The following is a 20,765-nucleotide window of genomic DNA, read 5'->3' as shown; positions in this document are numbered from 1 at the left end:
AGGCCTAACTGCTATATGGGAGGCACAGAAGGGTCTACCTACTTTATGGAGACAGAGTGGCCAAACTACTTATTCTTTATAAAAGGGGCACAGATGAGGGTCTTTTTACTATGTGAGGGCGTAGCGAGAGCCTAAATGCTACATGGAGCAATACAGACGGGGAGTTTGTATAAAAGTGAGGAGGGTGCTGAAGCAAACAGCCTACAATGTTTGTCTGGCAGATTCTGCAGAGACAAGTCGTCACCAGGAGAAATCTTCATGTTGGCCTGGGCCAGAGGGAGAAGAAAGGAAAAGGGAGAAACTACAAATCAGAAAAGATCGGTGGTGAGTCTGTCCATAAGATGGTCGACTTGGAGGAGCATGCCCCGACCCCCAGTGTCCACCATAGACATATACAGGCTCAGTGGTGGACACTGGGGGGCAGGGCATCCTCCATTTTGCCCATCTTATGGGCAGACTAAACACAGTGCAGGACAGCACAGCCTAGAGGAGGGGAACCAGTTTTTAGCTCTAGGAGGCACAAAGGGAGCTGCTGTCAGTAAGTGCATTGAGTATACTTAGGCTGCAATTACACATACAGATTTATCTGACAGGTTTTTGAAGCCAAAGCCAGGAACACACTATGAGGGAGATTTATCAAACTTGGTGTAAAGTGAAACTGGCTCAGTTGCCCCTAGCAACCAATCAGATTCCACCTTTCATTTTCCAAAGAGTCTGTGAGGAATGAAAGGTGGAATCTGATTGGTTGCTAGGGGCAACTGAGCCAGTTTCACTTAACACCATGTTTGATAAATCTCCCCCTATAAACTGAGAACAGTCAAACTGTCCAGTCAAACACACCCCAACTTGCCTAATAAAACTGCAGACAGTTCTAGAAATCAGAACCAAAGAAAAAGAACATAAAATATAACTGAATGAAAGATTTTGTGACATACTTGCTGGGTGTGTGTAGGGTGTGTATACATTGTCTTCCTGCCTTCAAGGAAGCAAAAGAGGCAATAAAAACTAAACGGGGTTAGGTATTTTACGTTATTTGTAGGGTGAACCATACAGGATATAAAACAATAATAATAATAACCCTCATAGATACAGCATACTCAAAATTTACCTTTAAATAGTGGTCATCGGTGAGAAGTTTCACTTGTGCTTCTGGTGTCTGACTTTCAACAAAACTGCATAAAAATGAAAACTAATGACCAAATCAAAAAAAAGACAAAAGAAATGCTGACTTTTACATGATATGGAACAACATGTTAGGGTGCTCAGAAACAGGCCATGTTCCAAAGGAGAAATCCAGCGATTTTTAAAATTCGACAGCCAGCAGGGGCAGGGGGAAAATTTGATTACAAGTACTAACTTACCTCTCCCTGTGCCCGCAGTGAGCGGCAGGACCAGTTGTGGGACCTCCGGGCTCTGGGATCTCCAGCACTGACATGTCACGACCCAGCTGATGGACTGGCCGCTCAGCCAGTCAGTGACTGGGAGGGACGCTGCTCCAGTCACTAATTGGCTGAGAGGCCAGGCCATCAGCTGGGACGGGCTTTTCCCCTCTAAGTCATGACATCATCACAAGTCAGGGGAAAATGGCTTCCGGTCAGTTTGCTACTCACCACGGGCAAGGGGAGAGGTAATATCGTATCCCTTGTCCCTGCCGACTGCCGAATTTTAAAAAACATCGGACTTCTTCTTTAAGGGTACAGTGTCTGGCTGCCATGTGTTCAGAATGTCATCAGGAGAGCAGGGAGAGTGCATCATCCTGGAAAGTAAACATGTGGCATTGCCGGACTCTTGTAGGACCCCAGCAAGTTGTAATTTTTTATTGTCTGCTCATGTCTTCTATATATGACATTAATAACATACCTCATAAAAGAGGCCAAATGGCGAATGTTTTCACACTGGTCATGTGATAAGCTCTGAACTCGATGTTTCACATCTGGAAGGTCACAACATAAAACACTCAAGGGCTGAGAGTTAAAATGTTCCACCACAGAAAGCTGAAATAAAAGAATAATAATATAACTTTATATTATTATTACCACCGTCATAACATAAGCGGCAATAAAATGGGCAAAAGGGCAAGTTCCACCTGAATGAACTGAGAGATGAATATCTCCACTTCTCTTTCAGCAGTTCTTATATGCCTCATATTCTAGAACTCATCAAGGTTCCTATTTATAGGTTCGCCTCAGCTTTAACTACTGCTTATATTTGCTGTCGGCTTGAACAAGCCAACTGCACTGGCAGCAGATATTTCCTGTTGTGTATAGTCTGATATCTGCAGAAAACCATAAGCCTTACAGGTAGATTTTGGGTGTACTAAAGCAAATGTATCAGTTAAAATTTTTTTTTTCATACTACTTGGTCAGCGCATACATCCATTTTTCAAACCACCGCCCGAATCCAGTCATTTGTACGTATTTCTGATGTGCAACTCGTCCTGGTCTATGCACTGAAGGCATCCCCAGTGCCCCCAGTGCTGCGATATCCCCTCTGCTCTGTTAAGCACCTCAATCAGGATCAAGCCTGGCCGCGTCACAAAGAGGGGATATCGATGTACTGGGGTTGTAGGGTGGGCCTTCAGTGCATAGAGCAGCCCGATTTGCATATCAGAAACCGCGCAGATGGTGGGAACTAGGCGGCAGTTTGAAAAATGGACCACACCAGGTAGTATGAAAATCAAAGGGGTACATTCGTTTTAAACTAGGACAGTCAGCCCATTCACTCAGGCTCTTAAAAAAGACATAGGCTGGGTTCACACTACATTTTTGCAATCTGTTTTTGTGCATTTGTGTGCATCGGTTTTGATCCGTTTTTTCATTGACTTGCATTATTTTAAAAAAGCGGATCAAAATGGTTGTTTTTTTTTTTTTAACGTTTAATTTTTGTGTCTGTTAAAAAAACGGATCGATTTTGATCCCTTCAGTTTTTGGAAAAAACAGATTGCAAAAACATAAAAAAAAAAAAGTAAAAAAAAATTTCATAATAAAAGATTAAAGTCATCATTTTTTTATACATTCTCTTTCTCAGCAATGTCAATACAGGTCTTCTAAAAAGCCAAACCCGCTGTCAGTGATAACAAAAGTCTTACCTGGAGGCCCTTGATAAAGTTCTGAACAGAGAAATCATGGTAAAGGAATACTGTGATGAGGACCTGGAGAACTCGCCCGCTCAGCTTGAAAGGAAACTGATTGGACAGAAGCAGCTGCCAAGAAAAGAGGATTTATATAGTTATATAGTGATACAGGCCAGGATACTGCTAGTATATTACACAATTAGATTTCTTACAAGGACAACACTATCCGTATGTTTCCCGCACTATAGTGGAACTACACGTTGTTTCTAGTATCATTTCAAGTGGCGTTGTATGAAGCGGCTAATCCTACCTGTTGAAGGGGGGTGCCAGCTTTAGTTATATCTCAGTTGACACTGGGTGCAGATGGTATGGGCAGAGTTCCTCACATAGTACGGGACTTACTCACTCCCCATGCTGCACATTGGGAAGGGGCAGTATTTATGGGTATACTGACATCATAAACATAGGTTCTCCATTTGGGACCCTGCTGTAATAACCAGGATGGAGAGCCACAGACTAAGGACATCCTTGTGTTACATTGTCAGTCATTCACCTGAATGGCAGCCACATGATATTACATTTCTCCTGCAGGAGATGTGAGGGTGGCAGTGGCTGCCATCAGCAAGATCGGCCGTTTGTTGGGGGTGTCAGGAGAGGATGACTGCATTATGAAAGGGGTTGCCTGTGGTTAAACAAACCCTTTAAAACAATTAGAAAGTAAAAAAAAATGGGTGATAATTATCTGAATAAAACACTCACTTACCTTATCTACTACAGTTGCCAAATGTTCTGTGCACGACAAGGACTGAAACAGTTCTATACACAGCAGAGACGACACCGAGTGAGACAGGAGTCTGTGGATTATCATTGGAGACGTTGCAATGCCAAATACCATAACCAGAGGCAACTCCTTACAGTACCGGCTGAAACGATATAAGGAAAGCACAATGATTAAAGGGGAGTGGAAACATTACATCAGCTGTGTGTGTGGGATTTTCCTTTCAGTCTACTGCCACCTCTGTCCGAGGCAGGAGAGGTTTTCTATAGGATTGGCTACTGCTCTGGACAGTTCTAAACATGGACAGAAGTGGCAGCAGAGAGCACTTTACCTGTCCATGATCCCAGTCTTATCCTGCGCTCTGCATGCACCCCACGGCTGTAGCTTCAGAGCGGCCTCTCAGCTCAGACAGCCACAGCGCCCGGTGGCAGGACGCATAAAGAACGCAGGAGAAGTCCGGGAGCGTGGACCGGTAAAGTGTTAACTGTTTGGGCAAGTGCTGCACGGACATCGCTAATGATGTTGGTGCAGCCCTTGCTAAACAATTATCGGGCCGCGTAACAGGCCCAGTAAACGAGCGCTGATCTAGCAGATTGTCTACAATATTGATCGGGCCTTCATCACCCCGAGTAATAGGACCCTTTGTGTGTTTGTCACTTGTTATACTTCCTTTAGATGTCATTATTAAAGACTACTGACCTTCCTGGCTACATACCTGCTAATAACAATGAATTCCTGCAGTACAGAAGATGTAAAACTTTCTAGATCTTTGAAAACCACAACTATAGGAGGTGCTTGGAAACCTTCTGACGATACTGGTCTTTTTTTCTTAGGAGAACTTGATTTCTTCAGTTAAATATAAAAACAAATAATGAGAATTGTTTATTGTTACATCGACAGCCCGGAATAAGCACACAACCAATGTGTAGGGAACAGTAACTAAATTTATTTTACATACATAGGGTGAGATTTATCAAATATCAATCAGATTCCACCTTTCATTTTCCAAAGCGTCTGTGAGGAATGAAAGGTGGAATCTGATTGGTTGCTAGAGGCAAGTGAGCCAGTTTCACTTTACACCATGTTTGATAAATGTCCCCCATAGTTTACAAACTTTAGGTTATCTAAAGTTAAAAAAAAAACTTCTGAACTCTTAAAGGGGTTGGCCACTTTATAGTAAAATAGCTCAGTGTACAGTATTAGTAAGTGTACTCACTGTATATACTGACAGCAGCTCTCTGTGTACCTCATAGAGTAATATCAGACCCCCACCCCCTTTCCCCCAGGCTGTGCCATCCTGCTCTGTGGTGAGGCTGCCTATAAGATGGCTGACATGGAGGAGCATGTGACTATGCCCCGCTACTCAGTGTCCAACACTGAGCCTGTATATGTCTATGGTGGACACTGGGGGCGGGGCATGGTCACATGCTCCTCCATGTTAGCCATCTTATGGACAGACTCACCACAGAGCAGAACAGTAGCTGTATGAGGTACAAAGGGAGCTGCTGTCAGTATATACAATGAATACAGTTACCAATACTGTACACTGAACTATTTTACTATAAAATGGCCAACCCCTTTAACTAGGATCACAGAGGTCAAGGGCATGAGTACCTCTCGGCAGTGGCAGCAGACTAAAGTGAATGCCTTTAATCTTATCTGGGACACTTGAGATTCCTACTGGGTGGAAAACCATTCCCAATAAGATATCTGTGACTGAACCCCTTCAATGGAATATACTGGTTATATCCTGTCCTCCCCCCAACAGTGGGAACGGTGTCATGGAGGAAGGTAAGAGACTTACCTTCATCCTCAGCGCTGCATGCGCAATAGGGAGCTATCTGCAGGTTAGATTCTATAGATTTCATACTTGTTTCACTCACAGCATGTTTGGCTGTTTTATCAGTGTTTATGGTTCCAATGATCTTGTTCAGGCTCACAGGCCATTGTAACTGTACTAAGTTTCCTCAATGGGTTCAATGAGTATAGTGAGAATTACCATTAAAATCTTCAGATACCATCCAGAAAGGGAGGCCATGGAGCAGTTCATCTTTCTCTGAGAGACAGGAGCATGGTCATCCTCTTCATCAACATCCAGGTCTGCTCCGCATCCCATAAGCTGGGAAAGGAGTTTCTGAAGAAGCTGCTTTATTCCTGGAAGGAAATACATGGGAGTTGTAGTTTTGCGACAGCTGAAGAGCCAAGGTTCCCTACCCCTGCTCTAGTACATATCCCCACATGACAGGGAACCCTAAGCAGTGAGATAGTGGTCACCTTCCTGCCATACCATGGGCTTCTAAGACTAGCTGTGTATTACAAACTAAAGTTTACAAAAATGGCAAAACTATTCGATTACATACAAACAGGAAAAAAAGTACTCTTTAAGCCCTTCCCGCATGAGAGCATAACTGTACGTCCTCATGCGGGTGGGGGTGTTCAGAGAGGGGTTGCACGGTGACCCCGTTGTGTACCGCCATGATCCCGGGTGCTATCTACAGCCCGGGACTGCGGCAATTATCGGGCACGGTCCGATCGCCGTGCCAGCTAAGCATGTTAATAAAGCGATTTTCAGGAACATTTATTTTCGAAAAAAAAGGTTTTAATTTTATAAAAGCCATCAAATAAAATAAAAGTTACACAAGTTACATATCGTTGTAACGTAACAACTTAAGGAACATATATAACATGTCAGTTTTACCCTAGGACAAACGGCGTAAACACAAATGCTCCCCAAATTAAAAAAATGTGTTGTTTTCTTTTCAATTTCACCACACATTTAATTTTTTTTCTGGTCTTACAGCATACTTTATGGAAAAATTCAGCCTGTCACTGCAAAGTACAATTAGTGGCGCAAAAAATGTGGGTCTGTAGGTGAAAAACTGCGAGTGCTATGGCCTTTTAAACACGAGGAGGAAAAAACAAAAGCGCAAAAACGAAAATTAGCCCGGTCCAGAAGGGGTTAAATAACTATATATGAGGGGAAACTAAAAAAAAAAAAAAGAACCTGCAGGGGGTAAATCACAAAAAGAAAGTTCTTACCTGGACATTCCTTTGCTTGCAACAAAACCACGTATGGAGTCACATGTTCATTAAGAACATCCGAGAGGCTGTTGAAAGTCACCTCATGGTCAGTGACATTCACACCTAGAAGGACACATCATATTACAGAGAAAGCAGTCTATGATCTGGAACCTGCTGTTTGGACTCCAGACTACTCGGCTGTCCACAGTCACCTGTATTACTGTAGTGAGAAAGAATCTGAATGGAGCACAGATCGTGCATGGGAGTGATAATCGGCTGAATCTGGACAATTTGGCCAATTATCACTCTGTGTAATAGAGACACCGATCAGCCAGTGATCGTGTCTTTATGTCTGGACCTAAAATCATCGTCCGACCACGTATTGCTACATTTAACAGCGATGCACAGCCGACGGCTAACGATTAAATAAACTGTCGTACATCACCTCTCCATTCTCCCGCCCTCTGCTTTCACTCCTGGCAATGCGGCTGCAGCTTCAGAGCAACCTATCTGAGCTGACAGGCCACTAAGCCAATCACTGGCCACATCGGTCCTGACCAGTGATTGGCTGAGCTGCCTGTCAGCTCAGACAAGCCGCTCTGAAGCTGCAGACGCGGCACCGGGAGAGAAAGCAGAGGGCAGGAGGAGACCGGAAGCGTGGAGAGGTGATGTATGACACTTTAGGGCAAGGGCTACACAGACATCGCTAACAATGTCTGTGCAGTCTTCGCTAAACAATAATCAAGTTGTATAATAGGCCCAGTAAACGAGCGCCGATCTGCTCGTTTATGTCTAATAGGACCATAAGTGAGTGCTGCACCAAGACTCCTTCTTACTAGTGCATGTGAGGAAGAATGTGCGAAATTCGCCTGTCTGTAAGGAACCGAAGTACCCAGAGAAAACCCACGCAAACATAGAAAAAAAACTCCTTGCAGATGTTGCCCTAGGTGGGATTTGAACCCAGGACCCAGTGCAAACCACTAAGCCACCATGCTGTGGATAAGGAATAATGGGGGAGATTTATCAAACATGGTGTAAAGTGACCCTGGCTCAGTTGCCCCTAGCAACCAATCAGATTCCACCTTTCATTCCTCACAGACTCTTTGGAAAATGAAGGTGGAATCTGATTGGTTGCTAGGGACAACTGAGCTTGTTTCACTTTACACCATGTTTGATAAATCTCCCCTAATATGTTGGGTGGTATATCCCTTTAATCTTTACTGTGTACCTGTTGTCAAAAGTTTTAAACAGTCCGGAGCAGACCCAGACCAATCAGGAGAGAACCGCAGCTGTAGAGCCCATTATAAGTCTGACTTTTTTTTTTTTTTTTTTTAATTCAGAGCGGAGAGTGGAAGAGCTGCAGCTGTGGTCTTCTCCCCACTCTATCTCGTGGTTTGTTGCTGTCTACTGTAAGGCCCCGTTCCCACTGAGCAAAACTAGCACAGACAGGAGCGCGCGCCTCCCATAGACTCCCATTATGAGCGGGAGGCTAACGGCATTCCGCGGCGGACAATTCCGCTAGTTTTGCTCAGTGGGAACGGGGCCTTAGTGGTGGAACCACAATTACAGCTTGCCACCACTACACGGTGAACTGAGAAATTAAAGGGGTTATTCAGCATTAGAAAAACATGACCACTTTTTTTCCAGAGACAGCACCACTCTTGGCTCCAAATTAGGTGCAGGTTTTGCAACTCAGTTCTATTGAAGTTAATGGGGCTTAATTGCAAACCACACCTGACCTGGAGACAAGCGGTGCTGTCTCTGGAAAAAAGTGGCCATGTTTTTTTAAGGCTGAATAACCGTTTTAAATTTTAATGGTGGCACAATGCCTTAATAAAGATCTTCCTAGCTACTCCTGCATGATCTGCTGAAATTTCTGTGTCTACAAGAAGGCCAGCTAGATCGTCCTGATGAAAATATTAAAGGAGTTATCCAGCGCTACAAAAACATGGCCACTCTTTCCCCTCTCTTGTCTCCAGGTCAGGTGTGGTTTGCAATTAAGCTCCATTTACTTCAATTGAACTGAGTTTGAAACCCCACCCAATCTGGAGACAAGAGAGGGGGGAAATGTTTTTGTAGTGCTTGATAACCCCTTTAATAAAATAATAAAAGAGGAAGGACTTACCAAGCAGAAGGGCGGCCGTAGGGATTTCACTGGATCTCACTCTGCAGTTCCAGTCATTCTTTGTCTGGTGGAAATCTGAATGAGACTTCTTCAAAAAGCAGATGAGACTGTCAAAAAGCTTCTTGTTCAGCTCTTCCTGCAATTGCTGAAACATAAAGTGACTGCTCGACTGAGAAGCTGCTTATTTATTATCATCTGCAGTATTTAAGTTTTTACGGTTTAGGCTGGGTTCACACTACGTTATTTTCAAAAAACGGGTGCATTCGTGTGCATCTGTCTTGATCCCTTTTTCCATTGACTTCCATTGTAAAAAGAACAGATCAAAACGGATACGTTTTTTTTTAACGTACAGAAAAACATAGCTGACCCTACTTTTGTGTCCGTTAAAAAAAACTGGTCCGTTTTGATCCACTTTTTTTTTTACAATGGAAGTCAATGGACACACAAATGCATCCGTTTTTTGAAAAAAACGGATTGCAAAAACGTAGTGTGAACCCAGACTTACTGTAAAGAAAACTTAAAGGGAACCTGTCACCCCCCGTGCCGGGGCAGAGCCGGGCCGACCCCCCGGTGGAGACCTTTATACTTACCCCGTGCACGAGGTCCCACTCCTGGACCCGCTCCCAAGATATCGCCATCGGAAGCCCAACGCGCGCTCATCAGAGATGAGTACGACGCTCATAGAGAATGAATGGAGCTGTATTCTCTATGACCGTCGAACTCATCTCTGATGAGTGAGCGCTAGGCTTCCGACGGCGATATCTTGGTAACGGGAGCGGGTACAAGGGTCTCCACCGGGGGGGGGGGGAAGGGGGGGGGGGTGTCAGCTGGGCTCTGCCACAGCACGGGGGGTGACAGGTCCTTTTTAAAGGGTGCCTATGGTTTGAAATGGGCGGCAGGAGACGCCGAAAAAATCCTGCCAGTGGGATGTCCCTTCGGGCGCATGCAGGAGGTAGATTGCTTCCGGCTCGGCCTTTGGCTGTATTGTAAGTGTATGTATGAGATCCGCCTCTTGCGCGCGCCTGAAAGGACAGCCCACTGACAGGATTTTTGCGGCGTATCCTGCCGTCCACTCCAAATGATAGGTACCCTTTAAAGAAAAAAATACCAGCAGGTTAGAAGAGGCTCTTGATATGTCCCTATAGTGAACAGGGCGCTGAGGATGAAAGTACGTTTCTTACCTTCATCCTTTGCACCATTTCTGTGCTATTAGTAGTTTAATCCTCCAGCTAATTTTGCTGTCTCGCCTCGGCCGTCTCACCCTGCTGATATTAGGAGGGCCAGGCCAGGGGCTGATCGGTGCACCACAGTGCATCAAAGCGTCTAATAAGTATAGGGGTTAAACTGCTTATAGCACAGAAATGGTGCCGAGCATGAAGGTAAGAAACTTACCTTCATCCTCAGCGTCCCATGTGCAATAGGGACATATCCCCTGGTTTGTTTCTTCTAACCTGCTGATAGTTTCCCTATGATTACAAATCATATTAAAGAGGGTGTCAGTGAATCTTTGTTGCAGAAGCGCCATGGAACTGGCAACGGCGGGGGAGCTGGACAGGTAAGTATACATTGCTGACCGGGGCAGCATGGCTAAAGACAACCTCTTTAAGATTATACCAAGTTAGCAAGTCAGCCTGTGATCAAGAAGAAATTTACTACCCCTCAACTTATATTGGATTCCACTGACCTCGGTCTGAAATTTCATCTGCTGCCAAAGTGACTGACAGCTCTCGAAACGTTTTTTGCCATCTTCAGAATTCTTTAGACTTTCAACAAAATAGTCAGCTACAAATATAAGAGAGACAGCTGTCTGTGGTTCATCCGTGACAAAAAACATACGCCTAACAAAATGTATATGTAGTAGACCAAGGTAAAAAGATTTAGGGTGAGATTTATCAAACACGGTGTAAAGTGAAACTGGCTCAGTTGCCCCTAGCAACCAATCAGATTCCACCTTTCATTCCTCACAGACTCTTTGGAAAATGAAAGGTGGAATCTGATTGGTTGCTGGGGGCAACTGAGCCAGTTTCACTTTACACCATGTTTGATAAATCTCCTCCTTAGTTTAAATGACCACCATTGCAACCACAACGCTTCTTCACTCAGTGCATTATACATAAAATAAAAATATCTTATCATTCCTTAATCAAGGCACCTATGCAAACTCCTGTGTCTATAATATTACAAACTATAATAGCCTCTTCCTCTGCCATAAATACTGCTAACCAATTAAAGGGGTTGTCCAGGAAAAAAAATATATACTTCACCATGCTGCCGAGGCTGTGGGGGGCATGTCAGTAATGTATACTTACCTGTTCCGCTCCCACGCTGCTGCAGGTTCCCAGGCCGCCGGCTCTGCGCAGGTGTCATCGTTTTGACGTGCCGCTCCCACCCGAAATGGCTGCTCAGCATACAGTCTATGCTGAGCAGCCATTTCCTATTGAAACAGGATGTCATCAGATGTTATAAAAACACTGCAGCGTTGGGGGGGGGGGGGGGGGGGGGGGGGGCGAAAAAAGGTAAGTATACGTTACTGACAAGTCCCCCACAGCCCAGGCAGCATGGCTAAGTATAATTTTTTCAAGGACAACCCCTTTAAGAAGGTTTATCAGCTGCACATAGTCATAATGAATATCAATGTGTGACAAAGGATGAGGAGACACCATAGGAGCTTTTTCATCAGTGTTTAGTCCACATTTTGGTCAGTATTCAAAGTATACCTGTAAACAAGGATTAGTATGAAATCCATTCTGCGTCCAGAAGTTTGAGTACCCATGGACACAACCGCATCAGGTCGGTACTGTCTGTGACCCCCATTCTGATCCAATTGGGCTCATGCACAGAACCGACCCAGCATGGTCATATTACGGATTCCCAAACTTCCAGCCGCAGAATGAATTTCACGAAGATCGGGTCAACATGGTTTACGCCAGGTGCCCAGTAAGCCAAAAGCAGGAGAGGAACCCACAGAGAAAGCTCGAATGAAAAGATTTGCACACTTTTCTGAAAAGAATTTGCACGCTTCCTTCTGGATTAGGCTATAAATACTGACCAATATACTTGGTGTGATCCAAGAGAAAGCACTAAGATCTGAGCTTACACATTCACATTAGATCAGCACTCTGCTGGTACAGTCCTGCACAGCAATGGCAAAACAATTCCATCTAAAACGCACAATATGAAGCCAGCGGATTATAGTCTTCCCCTATCAGTACCATATACACACCTGCAGTAAGAGAACGCTTTTTCTTCTTTGCACTAGGCTTGAACACGAAGCAGCCCTTATAATTAGACAAGAAATGGACAAATCATGTATCAGATTATTCATGCAGATTAATAAATATCTTGTATAGCTCCCGGTTGGGCTGCCACCTAAATCTCCTGGAATTCTGAATAGCAAATTTGAAGCGACATTGAAGCCTAATTGTCCTATTAGATGGTCTGATGGCAGCCTGATCAATAATTTACATGAACACTGATCTGCTAGATCGGGGCTCGTTTACTGAGCGTATTACATGACTCGAATGATTTGCAAAGGCTGCACGGACATCGTTAGCAATGTCCATGCAGCCCTTGCCCTAAACTGTAATAAACTACTCCTCCACACTACACGAGTAGAGGCAGCCACTACCCCATCTGGAACACAGAAAGAAAGACAATTTTTTTTTTTTTTTTTGCAGAAATCAATAGTCCAGGCGATTTTAAGAAACTTTGTAATTGGGTTTATTAGGCAAATCTGCCATTATCTGCATTCAAAAAGACTTTCCCCAGGTCTCCCCCCCCCCCCCCTCTCTCATTCACGGCTCATTATCAGGAAATCTTGACTCTTTTACATCAGTCAAGCCCTGTCTGTTCTATGGAGAGGGGAGGATGAAGGAGGGAGATAAGTCGGCAGAAGAGAGCAGTGAATGAAGGATTACACAGCGGGACCTGTGTGAAAGCGGTATTTAGAGTGCTGACTTCAGAGAAGATAGCCGGTGATGTAGCTGTAAATTAACTCTTTGTTGTCCTGTTTTGGTGCCTTATCTCCCTCCACCCCTCCCCTCTCCATAGAAAACCATGAAGACATGCTAAAGATGCATTTTCTGGCTAATAAACCCAATTACAAAATTTCTTAAAATAGCCTGTACTATTGATTTCTGAAAATAAATAAATAAATAAATAAATAAAATTAATTAATTAATTAATTAATTAAACGACAGTGACACTTTAAAACTACATAACTTTCTTAAACCACTTTATTTGAAAGAAAAAGATTTTCGCCGGAGTACCCCTTTAAGAACTCTAAAGCGCCAGATAACCCCTATAAATTACTAAATGATTTGGCACAATGTTTAGACTTACAGGGATATATGAATTTATGGAAGCAATAACAATAACAGAACAATGCAAGAACATGAATTGTTACATTGCACTTAAAGAAGATGTACCACCAGGTACATCCTCTTTAACCTAAACCCACTGATCGAACGGCGCCGGCACGGAGAAGCCGTGCTACGGTCCATTTTTCGGACCGAGGCCCGGTTCCCGTGCACAGCGCCGTTCTATGCACCGGAACCGGCCGATGCTCAAGCACTGGAGGTGGGACGGGCCGCCCCCAGTGGGAGGGAATTCCCTCCCCTGTATGATGCGGCTCTATTAGAATGAATGGAGCCGCGTCATACAGGGGAAGGAATTCCCTCCCACTGGGGGCGGCCCGGCCTACCTCCAGTGCTTGAGCACCGGCTGGTTCAGGTGCATAGAACGGCGCCGTGCACAGGAACACCGAAAAACAGACCGCGGCACCGGCTTCCCCGTGCCGGCGCCAGTCGATCTGTGGGTTTAGGTTAAAGAGGATGTACCTGGTGGTACATCCTCTTTAAAGAAGAGGGCAATAAGAGCTTTACCAGTGAGGTGTACAGACCTGAGCTTGTATAGCCCCATATTACATACAGTCTAAAGAGATTCTACTCGTGACTATATGGGCTCCTGTATCATTGGTCCTTGGAGGGCTTTGTCCTGCAGCTCCAGGCACACAATGTAACAATAAGCTACTAAAAGCCAATACCAAAAAACACATTTTACCACCAAACAATAGGAAATTACCTTGGAAACGGAAGATGTTGTCATGATGGATTCCTGTAAAAATATAAATACAGAAAAGGGTCAAGATATTTCCTGAGGACAAGCAAAAGATCAGCAAAGAATTAAAAGGGGTAGTTTGCTATTTTTTTTATTTTCTTTCCAATCAACTGGTTCCAACAAGTGCCAGAGATATGCAATTTACTTCTGTTAAAAAATCTTGAGTCTTCCAGTACTTATCAGCTGCTGTATGTCCTGCAGGAAGTGGTGTATTCTCTCCAGTCTGAAACAGTGCTCTCTGCTGTCCATGTCAGGAACTGTCCAGAGCAGTAGCAAATCCCCATAAAAAAACCTCTCCTGCCATCTAGACTGAAAAGAATACACCATTTCCTGCAGGACATACAGCAGTATGTTTTTTTTATTTATAATTTTTATTATAAATTTCATCATTAAAATACAAATCTTCAAATAACAATAACCAATAGCTTGTTTACAATCCATTCAGCAAAATTATAAAAAAAACATTTTTTATTAGAATTAAATTACAAATCTCTGGCACCAGTTAATTTGAAAGAAAAAAAAAATTGGTGAACTATCCCTTTAAAGGGAACCAATCACTAAAAAGAAATCGCTATAACGCTAAGGAAACATGTTGCTACATGAACCCAGCACACTTCCAAAACATATTCCTATAGTCTGCATATAAAGGACAAGCTTACATTCATAAAGTCCTGCGCTCTATGTAAATGACCCCCAACTGCTCATCTGGGCGTCTTCTCTTCAGCGTGTCAGTGCTGCTGTAATCTCCACGACGTCCCCGAGAGGCGGTGAGCATGTGCCTGTTGAGTGTAAGGAGGATGTTGGAGCAGCGATCGCCCCTCGTGAGGTAAAGGCCCGCCCCTCTGTGAGTTAAAGGCCCGCCTCTCTGTGAGGTAAAGGCCCGCCCCTCTGTGAGGTAAAGGCCTGCCCCTCTGTGAGATAAAGGCCCGCCCCTCTGTGAGGAAAAAGGCCCACCCCTCTGTGAGGAAAAAGGCCCACCCCTCTGTGAGGTAAAGGCCCACCCCTCTGTGAGGTAAAGGCCCACCCCTCTGTGAGGTAAAGGCCCACCCCTCTGTGAGGTAAAGGTCTGCCCCTCTGTGAGGTAAAGGCCCGCCCCTCTGTGAGTTAAAGGCCCGCCTCTCTGTGAGGTAAAGGCCCGCCCCTCTGTGAGGTAAAGGCCTGCCCCTCTGTGAGGTAAAGGGCCGCCTCTGTGAGATAAAGGCCCGCCCCTCTGTGAGGAAAAAGGCCCGCCCCTCTGTGAGGAAAAAGGCCCACCCCTCTGTGAGGTAAAGGCCCACCCCTCTGTGAGGTAAAGGCCCACCCCTCTGTGAGGTTTTCATTTTTGCGTTTTCGTTTTTTCCTCCTCCCCTTCTAAGAGCTCTAGCACTCTCAGTTTTCTATCTACAGGCCATGTAAGTGCTTGTTTTTTACAGGAATAGTTGTGCTGCGTAATGGCGTCTTTTATTTTACCATAACATGTATGATGGAATCCCAAATATATTATTTATGAAGATATAAATAGGTGAAATAGTAAAAAAGAATGCAATATGGTAACGTTTGGGGGGTTCCTGTGTCTGCGTAATGTACTATACCATATTTGGTAATTTGGTAATCCTGACACTTTTTTCCCCCTTTTCGTTTACGCCGTTCGCTGTTCGTGATGACGATTGTTATATTTTAATAGATCGGACAATTCCGCACGCGAAGCTATAAAATATGTTTATTTTTATAAGTTTTATTTATATAATGAGAAAGGGGGGTGATTTTAACTTTTATTGGGGAAAGGGCTTTGGGGTATTTTTAAAAACAATTTTAACTTTTTTTTTTACACATTTTAAGGCCCCTAGGGGACTTTTACCTTCAATCAATAGATTGCATACACTCTGGAGCGAGCTTCATAGCGGGATAAACACCCAGGACATACAGTTACGCCCTGGGTTGTCTGGTGACAAGCGGCCAGGGCGTCACTGTATGTCCAGGGTCATCTAGGAGTTAAATTTGTATAAGCTGGAAAAAAGAAGGGAGAATCGGGAAATGATGGAAACCTTTAACGTGTCACTTTCATTAAAAATAACTTTTGACACGTCATCAGGTATTGTAAATTGGCATATCAAAAGTTACTGATTGCAGCGGGTGTCACTGCTGAGACCCATTGTGATCAGGAGATATAGCTGGGGAGCGGAGCGGCGGCGTGGGTGGCGATCGGGGCGGCAGGGGTGGCCATCGGAGCGGCGGGGGTGGCAATCAAGCCGGCGCAGGGGGCTGCAGATGAGCGGCGGCGCTCGGGGGGCGGCGGGCAGGCCAGGCGGCGAGCATGGGGGCCAGACGGCGAGCGGGGCTGCGGGAGGCCGGACTATGGCGCGACAACTGTTTACACGGAACGATCGGCGAATTTTTTGCGAGCGACAATTTAAGAACATGTTAAAGGATCAAAATGAATGATTTATCGATCGTTCGCCGTGTAAACACATACGATTATCGTTCGAATTTCGATCGTTATCGCGAAAATTCGCCCGATAATCGCTCCGTGTAAACGTAGCATTAGACTTACATTGATGGAACTAGTAGAGCAGGTGTGGGTAACCTTGCACCCTCCAGCAGTTCTAAAACAACTCCCGTGATGAAGCTCTGGCTGCCCAGGCATGATGGGAGTTGTAGTTTTGCAGCTGTAGGGCCACAGGTTCCCATCCCTGCTCTATAGCCGCATGCCAACACCAAATAAAAAGTAGAGCAATATGCACTGTTCCTCGGTATGTAGCGGGCACCGTGCCCGTGTGTACATAGCGAGGACCGGCATCTGCACGCCCTCACCCCGGTACCGTCTCCTTCCCGCTGTCTCCTCCAGTGTCGCACACTTTCAGGCCTTCCCTCCAGCGCGGTCACGTGACCAGCGCGGCCTGTGATTGGAGGCCGCGCCCGGGGGGGCGGGTCATAGGGAAGCACGTGTGTCTGGAGAGAAGCCGCTTCCTGTGTGTCCTGTCCTCTGTTCACATGGTGCTGTCAGCCTACTGACGCGTATCCCTGCGGCTGCTGGAAGTCTGTCTGTCTGTGTGTAGCTAGCTGCAGTGCTTACAGCCATGGCTTGTTACTTCAGGAGAGCAATAGCGGAGCAGGTACAGAGGCGGTGTCCTTGTCAGGACAGGGTGACAGCAGTGCATGCTGGGAGATCAGGGCTAGATGGACACTCATCCCAGCAGGAACTGTTATAAACACTCAAGGGTGACCACTGCGTCTTTTGTTGTATTTTCCAGTACTTATCAGCTGCTGGATGTCCTGCAGGAAGTGGTGTATTCTCTCAAGTCTGACACGTGCTCTCTGCTGCCACCTCTGTCCATGTCAGGAACTGTCCAGAGCAGGAGCAAATCTCCATAGGAAACCTCTGAAGACTGGAAAGAATATACCCCTTCCTGCAGGACATACAGCAGCTGATAAGTACTGGAAGACTGGAGTTTTTTTTTTTTTTTTTTTTATAGAAGTAAATGACAAATCTCTGGCACTTTCTGACACCAGTTGATTTGAAAGATATTTTTTTTATTCCCTGGAGTACCCCTTTAAGTGACTAATCTGTGCACATACGTATTATGTTTTCTTGTCCTATTATTTGCTGTAGGTTTCCCAAGTGCTGGGAGTTCCGGCAGAAAAAATCCTTCATCGTGTTCATGCAGTCCCAGTCCACAGGAAACGGTATGAGGATTATTTTACCCCACAAGCATGAGCTCCAACTATCTATGAGACAGCTTAGCTGACTGTATCCAATTGTTTTAAAAATATCACGGATATATCGGATCCGCTGCGTGTATGGGACCTGGCCCCTTTAACCCCCTGCAGCCCGCAGTCCTGGCCTCTTTAACCCACCGGCTGCAGCCCCGGCCCCCTTAACCCTCCTGGCCGAACGCCCGCAACCCCGAGCATACATTACCTGCTTGGTGCCGCGACTGTGTGTGACGCCCCCGACTCCCCAATCACACACAGTCGCGGCACCGAGCAGGTAATGTATGCTTGGGGCTGCGGCCGGCCGGCAGCGGGGTGCAGGGGGTTGTATGGGACTCATTCAGCTTCACAGTACAGGATCCGCAGCGGATTTCGCTGCAAACTTGCAGCGTGAAATCCGCTGCGGATGCGGTACGTGTGAAGCTACCCTAAAGGGGTATTCCACTCAAACATAACTTTTGATATGTTGCTGCCCGTGGTGAGACTAACAATTAATTCCATACATGTTGTTATCTGTTCAGTCTCCTTCCCCCAGTTCTTAGCTGCTGCTTTCTGTTGAAGACGCAAAAATCTGTGTGTGAGATTTTCTTTGTCTCCTCTCCCTTCCCTTCTGAGATTGCAGATTTAAACAAGTTTATGGCAGGCTGTATCTGCAACTTTGTAGCTTCTTTGTAATGCTGGGAGGGTCATTTTGAGGTCAAGTTGGTGATGAACTCACTGTGATTAATCCTCCCGACATTACAAAGTTGCAGATAGGGACTTTTTTTTTTACATCAGCCATCTCAGAAGGGAGGAGGGGGAGATGGAGAGAGAGAGAGGCTGACACACAGATTTTTGTGTCTTCAGCAAAAAGCAGCTCAGAACATATAGATCATATGGAATGGGCAGCAACATACCAAAAGTTAAGTTTGAATGAAATACCCCTTTAAGTTCTCAGTGCTCAGGATTCCAATCAAGCGTGAGTCCCCACTTTTCTTTACTGTTCTTGCTGAGGCAATGCGTCAATGGAAGCCAGGAAGAATTGGGGGCCAGGAGCTGTGGGAGAGTTCTATGGGAGTTACAGAAACACTATAGAACAGGCCACTTCTAGATATAGAACCTATGGTGGGTTGTCACATGTAATAAAACTCGTTTAATGCAATTCCATAGCATATCAAAGTACAAATCCACTGCAAAAAATAAATAAAAAATCTGTTGTGTGAACATGCACCTAACTTTTGTTTTTCGTGACATCCCCTCTAGCCCATCTGCTGACTTTCAGATTTTTGTGAAGTCTGTGTTTGATGATCCCGGTGATGCCGCCTTTTACCAGGAAAAGACGCAGAAACTGTTAGATAAGGTAATGCAAAGCAAGTTGTTGTTTTTTTTTTTCCTCTTTGCACCTACAGAATAAGTGTTTAAAGGGGTTATCCAGCCTTGTAGCCATTGCCGATACCACTATTGTTACATCATCATGGTAGCAGTGGTGCCAGGTGCTGCAGCGATGCCATGTTCACTTTGACTGTGTCTGTGTTGGCACCAGATGACCAGCTATAGTTGGCCTAACCTGAGGATAGGCTATCAGTCTCCTTTGCTTGGAAAACCCCTTTAATTTGGTGTTATTTGTCCTGCAGTCAGGGCCTGCATGAGAAAACGAGTGCTGATTTGACAGGTCGGTGGTTGCTTCTTCCTTAAAGGGGTTGACCACTTTTAAATAAATTGCTTAGTGTACAGTATTAGTAAGTGTATTCACTGTATATACTGACAGCAGCTCCCTGTGTGCCTCACAGAGCTAAAATCAGACTCTCCTCCCACCAGGCTGTGCTGCCCTGCTCTGTGGTGAGTCTGTCCATAAAATGGCTGACATGGAGGAGCATGTGACCATGCCCCGCCCCCTGTGTCCTTCATAGACATATACAGGCTCAGTGGTGGACATTGGGGGGCGGGGCATGGTCACATGCTCCTCCATGTCGGCCATTTTATGGACAGGAACACCACAGAGCAGGACAGCACAGCCTAGAGGAGGGGAGGGGAGATAGATTGTAGCTGTATGAGGTACACAGAGAGCTGCTGTCAGTATATACAGTGAGTACACCTACTACTACTGTACTTTGAGCAATTTTACTATAAAGTGGCCAACCCCTTTAACATTAGCCCATGAAAAAGGGCCTTTAGACTACCTGGTTGGCTTTGGCACATACATCATGGTGGCACGGTCCATTTTTTAAAACGCTGCCCCAGTTTCCACAAACTGCTCCGTTTCTTTTGGCCTGCTCTATGCACTAGAGGGGGCCCAGAGCCCCCCTAGCCACATCACCGAGGGAAGGGTATGTCGGTACACTGGGGGAGCCAAGCCCACCTCCAGTACATTGAGCAGGCCGAAGGGAACATTTAGATACTGGCACAGATTGTGATTGTGGGAACTGCGTGGCGTTTTCAAAAATGGATTGTGCCACTGTAAAGGTTAGGGGAGTCTAAAAAAGATTTCAGCAATCGAAGCAGTGAATTTCGTTTTAATGTCATAAATATATAAAGGCTATGTTCACACGCAGTATTTCACTTAGTATTTTGGTCAATATATTTTTTTTATTTTTTTTTTTACCCAAAACCAGGAGTGGATTGGAAACACACAAATTGTGCAAATCTTCCTCCTGATTTTGGGTACAAATACTGACATGTGAACATAGCCTTATAGTATTACAAATATCCTCAGTAAATGACATCCTCTTTGTATTGCAGCTGGTTGTAGACTCTGTAGTTAGTGAGTTCGGCTTGGCACGAGGAATCCTGACTTTCAAAGTCAACAGACCTTTATTAGTTAAGGTAAGTTTTAATTCATTATGTAAAACATAGGGGAGATTATGTATGTGTGTGTGTATATAGATTAGATAGATAGATAGATACGCACATACATACACAGTGGTACCCACTTCAGGCTCGGGCTTGCATCAGGGGACAGGACTGTGAAGTTGATATCTTCA

The 20,765-nt window shown here is 45.1% G+C and overlaps 2 protein-coding genes across 3 annotated transcripts in view; one reads left to right on the top strand and one right to left on the bottom strand.

The window, feature by feature from the left end:
• ORC3 (origin recognition complex subunit 3) overlaps positions 1-14,793 on the bottom strand; it is a 53,828-nt gene extending 39,035 nt beyond the window's left edge. Inside the window, exons 1-12 of one of the 2 annotated variants that reach the window (XM_069973555.1) lie at positions 14,775-14,793; positions 14,080-14,112; positions 12,221-12,275; positions 10,682-10,779; positions 8,998-9,142; positions 6,891-6,995; positions 5,851-6,005; positions 4,567-4,697; positions 3,837-3,996; positions 3,089-3,202; positions 1,861-1,994; positions 1,109-1,172 (exon numbers count right to left, since the gene is read on the bottom strand). In XM_069973555.1, the coding sequence (XP_069829656.1) occupies positions 1,109-1,172; positions 1,861-1,994; positions 3,089-3,202; positions 3,837-3,996; positions 4,567-4,697; positions 5,851-6,005; positions 6,891-6,995; positions 8,998-9,142; positions 10,682-10,779; positions 12,221-12,275; positions 14,080-14,112; positions 14,775-14,780 (1,200 nt within the window). In that variant the 5' untranslated portion in view covers positions 14,781-14,793. Of the gene's footprint in view, positions 1-1,108; positions 1,173-1,860; positions 1,995-3,088; positions 3,203-3,836; positions 3,997-4,566; positions 4,698-5,850; positions 6,006-6,890; positions 6,996-8,997; positions 9,159-10,681; positions 10,780-12,220; positions 12,276-14,079; positions 14,113-14,774 lie in introns of those variants that run through there. The other variant, XM_069973556.1, reaches the window with a different exon arrangement.
• Positions 14,794-17,041: 2,248 nt separating this feature from the next.
• Positions 17,042-20,765, top strand: part of RARS2 (arginyl-tRNA synthetase 2, mitochondrial) — a 30,036-nt gene continuing 26,312 nt past the window's right edge. Inside the window, exons 1-4 of the mRNA XM_069973554.1 lie at positions 17,042-17,207; positions 17,705-17,778; positions 19,048-19,144; positions 20,524-20,607. Of these exons, the coding sequence (XP_069829655.1) occupies positions 17,172-17,207; positions 17,705-17,778; positions 19,048-19,144; positions 20,524-20,607 (291 nt within the window). The 5' untranslated portion in view covers positions 17,042-17,171. The remainder of the gene's footprint in view (positions 17,208-17,704; positions 17,779-19,047; positions 19,145-20,523; positions 20,608-20,765) is intronic.

Source organism: Dendropsophus ebraccatus, chromosome 6 (assembly GCF_027789765.1).
Source record: "Dendropsophus ebraccatus isolate aDenEbr1 chromosome 6, aDenEbr1.pat, whole genome shotgun sequence".
Taxonomy (NCBI): domain Eukaryota; kingdom Metazoa; phylum Chordata; class Amphibia; order Anura; family Hylidae; genus Dendropsophus; species Dendropsophus ebraccatus.
This window is presented reverse-complemented; position numbering and strand designations above follow the sequence as displayed.